The 8,965-nt window shown below is 36.5% G+C and overlaps 1 protein-coding gene across 1 annotated transcript in view; it reads left to right on the forward strand.

Annotated features, from left to right (window-relative positions):
- FCHSD2 (FCH and double SH3 domains 2) overlaps positions 1–8,965 on the forward strand; it is a 169,066-nt gene that overhangs the window by 114,889 nt on the left and 45,212 nt on the right. The window contains exon 9 of the mRNA XM_006777958.2: positions 3,324–3,446. Within this exon, the coding sequence (XP_006778021.1) occupies positions 3,324–3,446 (123 nt within the window). The remainder of the gene's footprint in view (positions 1–3,323; positions 3,447–8,965) is intronic.

Genomic DNA, 8,965 nt, shown 5'->3' on the forward strand with positions numbered 1-8,965 from the left:
GTCTGGCACTCCTATAATTCTGATGTTGGTACGCTTGAAGCTGTCCCAGAGGCTCCTTACACTATCTTCATATTTTCGGATTCTTTTTTCATTTTGCTTTTCTAGTTGGGTGTTTTTTGCTTCTTCGCATTTCAAATCTTTGCCTTGATTCTTGCGCTCCTCTGGTCTGCTGTTGGAAGTCTGTATAATATTCGTTATTTCAGTCAGTGTATGCTTAATTTCTAGTTGGTTCTTTATCATAACATCGAGGGTCTCATTAGATTTCTTGAGGTTCTCAATAACTTTATCGGCAGCTTCTAGACAGTTCTTGAGAGACCTTAAAAGTGTGGTTCTGAACTCAATATCCTCCACTGACAGTTTTGTCTTATTTCTTTGTCTCCACATTTTTTATGCTTTCTTGGTGCACCCCCTTGTGGTCTTTGTGTGCAGTCTTATTGTAGTTAAGCCTTGATTGTTGTAGTTAATACTAGGGGGATTTGACCATCAGGCCAACTGCTGTGAGAATCAGCTGTGTCTGCAGTGGGAAAACTTCTGTCCTCTAGGGAGGTGCTAATCTAGCCTTTGCCTGAGGCTATCTGGCAAATGGCTCTGCGCAGGGCTTGGGCAGGGCAGGTCACACGGGATCAACAGAGAAGGTGGAGGGAGCAGTTATGGCTGCTCTCAGTCCCGTCCCCAGAGGCTCTGCCTCTCAGAGTCCCAGCAACCGCTGCAAACCTCGGAGAGAAAGCTGCCCTCGTGTTCTGACCGATGCCAGATGGTTCTGCTTCTCCCGTTTGAGTCTGGGTCCCTAGAGACTCGCCCAGAACTGGAGCTCAGAATCTGAGACTCCCTCCCGATTGAAAACGACAACCACGCCCTCAGCTACCAGCCCGCTCCGCGTGCACCTCCGCACCTTTGTTTTTTCCGCACTGCGCCTCCTCTGAGCCTCGTATGCTGTTCTCTTCTAGTTGAAGAAGTTCCCTTCGGCCAGTCTTCCTGTGGTTCTGGGCGATGTCTATTCCGTCTTTTAGTTGTATTTTTGAAGTGGTTGTTCGAGGCAGCTAACTCTGGTGTTTACCTATGCCGCCATCTTGGTTTTCTCCATTAGACACTATTGAGAAAGTGAAAAGATAGCTCACCAAATGGGAGAATATATTAGAAAATCATATATCTAATAAGTTCATGTGTCCAAATATATTAATAGTATTCAAATATATAAAGAACTCTTACAACTCATCAACAAAAGATCAAACAACCCAATTTAAAAATGAGTAAAGGGCCAAAACTGGTTTGGCTCAGTGGATAGAGCGTCGGCCTGCAGACTGAAAGGTCCCGGTTCGTTCCAGTCAAGGGCATGTACCTGGGTTGCGGGCACATCCCCAGTAAGAGATGTGCAGGAGGCAGCTGATCGATGTTTCTCTCTAATTGATGTTTCTAACTCTCTCTCTCCCTTCTTCTCTGTAAAAAACCAATAAAAAATATATTTAAAAAAAAATGAGTAAAGGACTTGAATAGACATTTTTCCAAAGTTGATATACCAATGGCCAATAAACACATGAAAAGATGTTCAACAGTATTAGTTATTAGAGAAATGCAGGTTAAAACCACAGTGAATGGCATGAATAATTTTTTAAAATAAGGGTTGATGAGGATGTGGAGAAATTGGAACTTTCATACATTGCTGGTGAGGATTAAAGTGTTATAGCCATGGTGGAAAACAGTTTGGCAAGTCCTGAAATAGGCAGAATTACTATAGAACCCAGCCATTTCACTACTAGGTATGTACTCAAGAAAGTTGGAAACAGGTGTTCAAACAAAAACTTGTACACAAATGATCATAGCAGTATTCTCCATAATAGCCAAAAAGTGGAAACAACCCAAATGTTCGCCAACTAATGAATGAATAAATAAAATATGGGGCTCCGTCTAATGGAATATTACTCGGCCATAAAAAGAAGTATATTGGTGAACCTTTAGAACATTATGCTAAGTGACAGAAGCAGGCATAAAAGGCCACATATTATATGAAATGTTCAGAATAGGCAAATGTGTACAGATAAGGAAGTAGATTAGTGGTTGCCAGAGGCTAGGAGAAAGGAAGACTGGTAGTGACCACTTAATGGATATGGGATTTTTTCTGAGGAGTGAGGGTTGGTGCAAATGTCTTGAAATTATAGTAATGGTTGGACAATATTGTGAATGTCCTAAAAACCACTGAATTTAACTATTTAAAATAGTTTAAATGGTGACTTTTGTGGTATGTGGATTTTACCTCCGTTTTTAAGAAAACTTCCATTGATTGGCAAGATTTGATTTTGAATATTTTTCCCATAGTTGTTACTAGTATGTATGCATTCTATTCTTTTTCTTTAGCCTAAAATTATTTGATACATACTTTTCTATCTATACAGTTTTTATAATTTTTACTTTGGTGGCTGTATATATTTTAGTCATTATATGCATCATAGCTTAATCATTTCTCACATATTTGGTGTTTTCGCTCCTTTTTTTTTAGTTTTAAAGAATCCTTTTCTATGCTTAAACAAATATAAATGTTTAAAACTCTTCATAGACATTACACTAACGTTTCTTTTCCAAAACAGGAATTGAGTCACATTTCTTTTTTTTCTTTACTATTTAAATTGTCTTCTCTCTGGCTGCTCTGTAGGAAAAATATGCTAATTTATAATTTTACCAATAATGGCTGAGTAAAAAAGGGGAGATGAATGTTTATTTAGTGTCTACTCTGTTTCAGGCACTGTGCCTGGGGTCCTTTCACATCCATTATTACTTTTTTTTAACATATGTTTTTATTGATTTCAGGGGGGAAGCAAGTGGGGAGAGAGACATAGAAACATCAATGATGAGAGAGAACCATTGATTGGCTGCCTCCTGCACACCCCCCACTGGGGATCAAGTGCCCTAACCAGGAATCAAACCGTGACCTCCTGGTTCATATGTTGGTGCTCAACCACTGAGCCACGTAGTCGGGCTCATGTCCATGATTTCATTCAACTCCCACACCTCTTCCCACTAAAGTGGCAACAGAAGTTGGCACAGCTAATGGCAGATGAGCAAAGGTCAGAACCCAAGCATTTTGTCTTCAAGTTTTATCCTCTTCCCACAGCTTTACCAATATTGGATTTTACCTTTTTTAGTTTCTACTTGTTAATATCAACATTTTCCCAAATGATTGTTCATTTACATTTACTCTTACATGATAATCTGTATCTTTTGTTCATTTACTATTAATAGATTTTAAACTGAACTTACCTTGTAGACAGTAGACATTATGTGTCAAAGCTTTATCATAATTTTTGTTTTTGTTTATTCCTGTTTTACAGGCTCTTGATGGAAATGTGTATGATCACCTGAAGGATTATTTAATAGCCTTCAGCCGGACTGAGCTCGAAGCATGTCAAGCTGTGCAGAACACATTCCAGTTTTTATTAGAAACCTCTAGCAAGGTAAGTTACCTTTAGTGCAATATGTGATGTTATCCATATTAGAATCTAAAATGTTTTTACATACAAACTAAATGAGGGTACCAATGACATTAGAAGAATGCTTTAAAGACAAATTTCCTGGAAACAGTATTCCTTCTAATAAAGTTGGAGGGTATTTTGTTCTCCTTGAAGAGTTGACACAAAGATCAAAGGGTAAGTGATGATACGGTCTAGCTCAAGACATCAGTCCATTGCCATGTACATAGCTTTTGAGAAGAATGATTTAAAAAGATTTATCTTCCACTCACATATTGAATGCACTCAGTTCATTCATATGAGGAAACAAGGTCATGTGTCAGTGCAAGGAATAATAAAGGGGCACTAAGGGGGAAAGCATCTTATAATCAGTAAAGGATGAATACTATAATACTCTTTTTTTCAAAATTAATCTTATATCTAAATGCTGTCATTCTTTTTATTTTATTTTTAGAGAGAGGAGGAGGGAGAGAAAGGGAGAGAAACATTGATGTGAGAGAGAAGCATCAAACCCTAGCCACTGTGGCTCAATTGGTTGGAGCCTTATCCCATATACTGAAAGGTAGAGGGTTCCATTCTGGGTCAGGGCATATACCCAAGTTGCGGGTTCGATCCCTGGTTGGGGCAGGGCAGCCAATTGATATTCTCTCTGTCTCTCTCTCCCCCCGACTCTCTCTTTCTCTCCCCACCCCCCACCGGCTTCCCTCCTTCCTCTCTCTAAAATCAGTTAAAAAAATAAAATTTGCAGAGAAAGAAACATCAATCGGCCACCTTCCACCCGCAACCCAGCTGAGGATTGAACCAGCAACCTGGGTATATGCTCTGACCAGAAATTGAACCCAGGAATACAGGACAACATTTCAACCAACCGAGCCACACCGGCGAGGGCACGGTCGTTCTTTGATAATCTTTCCATTCAAAAGTATTGAGATCCCTCAACTTTGCTGGCATGTTACCTTGTGTACAGAGAAAATAAATGAAATTGCTTTTCTTTAGGTCACAGCGGTTCTCAACCTGCAGGCGCGACCCCTTTGGGGGTCGAACGACCCTTTCACAGGGGTCGCCTAAGACCATCAGAAAACACATATATAATTACATATTGTTTTTGTGACTAATCACTATGCTTTAATTATGTTCAATTTGTAACAATGAAATTGGGGGTCACCACAACATGAGGAACTGTATTAAAGGGTCACGGCATTAGGAAGGTTGAGAACCACTGCTTTAGGATCTGACAGATTAAAATTTCTTGCAGAAGAGAAACTGTCCTTTGGAAGATAAATCTTTCCTGTGACTAGTAAATGTTTCTTTCCGATAAATAAAGTGCATAGTAAATGTTTTCTAATTGAATGCATGCCTTTGTCAAAAGATATTCACTGTATAACTGCTATTTTAAAAGAGACAGATCAGCCATAGCTGGGTTGCTCCATTAGTTAGAGCATTACCTGATCCTCCAGTGTTGAGGTTGATCTCTGGTCAGGACACATACAAGAATCAATCAATGCTTGCATAAATAGGTGGAACCAATATTTCTCTCTTTTACTTTCTAAGATCAATAAATTTAAAAAATTTTTAATAAAAGTAAATAAAAGAGTCAGTTCAATTCTCTTTTTAAGAAAGGAGAGTGGGAATTGGCTAATACCATAAGAAATTGTTTGGAAAGCAGTCGGTATCCATCTCACGAGCTAATGTCCAAAGATAGGAAAGAAAAGGGCCACAGATTCTTCTTGAACACCTCCTTTTGTATTTATTCTTGTTTTCCATGTACTATTGCTTTATTCTGTTTTAAGAAAAACATTTAAAATGTTAAGTTGATATGGAACTGTAAAGATCACTGGTCTGTTGCTTTGAAATCTGTCATATTTCTATTTTCCTCCCCTAGGATCCAATAAAAGACATAAAAGGACTGATATATAGAAAGAAGAATGGATGGATAGGTAGATAGTTTTCTGAAAGCAAATATGGAAAATGTTAATTGAAAAATCTAGGTAGTGGGTACATGGATGTTTTAGTACAATTCTTTTTATTTTAATGTGTGTATATTTGAAATTTTACATAAGAAAATATTAGTAAAAAATATATTAAAACATCTTGGCTTTGTTCCTTTCTATGGAGTGGTTGATTTTGACTAGTGATCAAATTGTTTATATTTATTGGTACACTCAGGTTTTCTGTTTTTCCTTTTGTACATTTTGGTAACTTATACTTTCCTAGATAATTGCCTATTTTGTTTATCAAATTTGATGCCATAAATTTGTATATAAACCTGTTTGCTTCTACAATGGTCTCCCTTTTTGTTTTTAATATTGTTTGCATTCTCTCTTATTTTGATCAGGCATAACAGTCTATTTAATTTTTTTCAAGGGCCAGCTTTTGTTCTGCTTCTCAGTGTTGTTTTCTGTGTCCTTAATTTCTGCCTCTATATTCATTATTTCTTTCTACTTTATTAGAGTTTATTAGAGTTAAAAATAAGCCCTTATTTTTATATTAGGGTCCTATATTTTCAGCCTTGTTTTTAAATAAATCCACTTAAGGCTAAAAAATTTCTCTTTCTACTTCAATTGCATTCTGTAATATATAGGGCTTTTTGGGTTTTCTTTTATATATATATATATTTTTTTTAATTATCGTTTACATTCAATTTTGTATTAGTTTGAGGTGTACAGCATAGTGGTTAGACAATCATACACTTTACAAAGTGTGTGCCCAATATTTCCAGTACCCAGCTGGCATCATACTTAGTTATTACAATATTATTAACTATATTCCTTATACTGTACATCTCCATGACTATTGTAACTACCAATTTGTACTTTTATAGTCCCTTTACTTTTTTTTTACCAGCCCCCCAACCCTGTTGTGTGTTCTCCACCCCCACCCCCATTTATCCAGGAGTTATTTAAAAGTGAATTTTTCCAGTTTCCATTCAGTGAGCATGAGTGGTGTAACATTTTTTATTTCTAATTTTATTAGAAATTGTATCTTATTTTTATTTTATTACATTTATTCCAAATTTGTCTGGGAGATTGTCCTCTGACCAAATTCATTAAAATCTCTTTTTTCAAGAATAAGTTAGGTTAGATACACTACCTTAGTTTATAAAACAGGTAAATGTATAGTCTTAAAAAACAGCTAATAGTTTACATAGCACTTAACAGGTTTGTAGTTTTTAGCACATTCTCTGAAATTGGCATTGTTGTGCTTATTTTATAAAGAGGAAAATGGACTCACGAAGTTTATATGGCTTGCCCGAGGTCACACACTCACACACAGTATTTTTCCATGCTCTGCTGCTATTCTATTTGCTGTCTTTAGCTTTATTATTTTCATAGAACATGAATTAAAAATGTATAACCGGATTTGAACATAAAGAGATCAACTTTTATTTTCCTCTGCATTTGTTCATATGAGTATCTTGCTCCCCAGGGATAAGAAATAAATGAGATGCTCTTATATTTAGATTGAAAATAGTAGTAATAAAAATTTAATAAGAATGATATAGCTAGGGGATATGCCCTTTTGTTCTAAGTACCAGAAGAGCTCACACCTATTCCATGTACTTTTCTGTTACAAAGAGCTGTTTATTCTGCTCTCGTTATATTGCTGAAAGCCACCCAGTTCAGTGATTTGATAATCCAGAAAGAATTTTGAAACTCTTTAGGTTTTTATTTTACATTATCATTCCTTTGTCTTTTGAGGAGGAAATCCATATTCCCCCACATATCTAAATTGTAACTGTGCATGTTCTGAAAGATATTTGGGGTTATTCATAGTGAAACTATACATGTTGTGGCACTCTGTACTTTCATCTCCTAGGAGCTTGTGTTTAATTTTAACTATTTATGAAGCTTGCTTTTCTCCTTAATATTTTATGAAATGCTTTGTATATGTAACTGAAGCAGATGTTGTCATAGATATCTTCTCTAGTAGAGTAACCTCTAACGATAGTGTGCTCGCTTTCTGTCTGCTTAAGGAAACTCGTTCAGGAACTCATTAATAATGTAGCTCTTTTAACAATTCAGAAAATAACAATGTTATCCTATATTTCTTTTAAAATAAATAGCCTAATATTGCCATTCTTAATATCTTGAAGACTCGCCAAAAAAGTAAACCTAATAAAAGGAAGGGGGGAAAGACACAAGAATGCCCTGGCCAGTTTGCTAAGTGATTAGAGCATCAGCCCTCTGACTGAAGGGGCAGGGCTCAGATTCAATTTCGGTCAAGGGCACATACCTCGGTTGCAGGCTGCATCCCCAGCCTTAGTCAGGGCGTGTGGGAGGCAACCAATCGATGTGTCTCTCTCACATCAATGTTTCTCTCTCTCTGTCTCTCCTCTCTCTAAAAACTCAACGGAAAAAAATATCCTTAGGTGAGGATTAACAACAACAAAACAAAAAAAGACACAGGAAATTTTGACAAAATTCAACACTCTTTTATTATTTAAAAAAAAAACACAGCAAATTAGGAGTAGAAGGGAACTTTCTTAACATGATAAAGGGCATTTAGGAAGAACCTACAGCCAATACCATACTCATTGGTGAAAGATGGAAAGCTTCCCCGCTAATATCAGGAACAAGACAAGGGATGCCCACTTTTACTATTGCTGTTCACCTTTGTACTGGGGGTATTAGGGCACTTAGGCAAGAAAAATAAATAGAAGGCATCCAGATTGAAAAGGAAGAAGTCTACTGCCATACCATCCTGAGCATGCCCAATCTGATCTGAAAAGGAAGAAGTAAAATTATTTGTTTGTAAGTGACATGATTTATATAGAAAATCCTATAGAAGCCACAAAAAAAGTATTAGAACTAATAAACAAATTCAGCAAAAGTTGCAGGTACAAGATCAAAACACAAAAATCAATTGTGTTTCTATACTCCATTAATAAATGAACCAAAATAAAATTAAGAAAACAATTTCAGCTACAATCATATCTGGAAAATAAAATACTTAAAAATAAATTTAACCAAGAGCATGAAAGACTTGTACATTGAAAGCTACCAAATATTGCTGAAATTAATTAAAGAAATACTAAATAAATAGAAGTAATAAATGTTTGTGGATTAGAAGATTTTATATCGCTAATATTGCAATATTCTGCAAAATGAGCTACAGATTCAATAAGACAAATCCTCTCAAAATTCCAATGGCCTTTATTTTGGACAGTGTGGTACTGGCATAAGGATAGACATATAGACCAATGAAATAGAATTGAGATTCCAGAAATAAACCACAATATTTATGGCAGTTGATTTTTTTTTTTTGAGCTGACTTTTTATACTATATGCTTTTTTTTTTTTAATATATTTTTATTGATTAAGAAATTACATATGTGTCCTTGTCCCCACGTTACCCTCTACCCCCCCCGCTCTTGCCCTCCCCCCCCGTTGTCCGGGTCCCTTGGTTAGGCCTCTATGCCTGCATGTAAGTTCTTTGGTTGCTCTTTCCCCCTTACCCCCCCCCTCCCCTACCCTCCCTCAGTCCCTGTTTTCAAAGTATTTCTG

The sequence above is a fragment of the Myotis davidii genome, unplaced genomic scaffold, assembly GCF_000327345.1.
Source record: "Myotis davidii unplaced genomic scaffold, ASM32734v1 scaffold169, whole genome shotgun sequence".
Lineage (NCBI taxonomy): Eukaryota > Metazoa > Chordata > Mammalia > Chiroptera > Vespertilionidae > Myotis > Myotis davidii.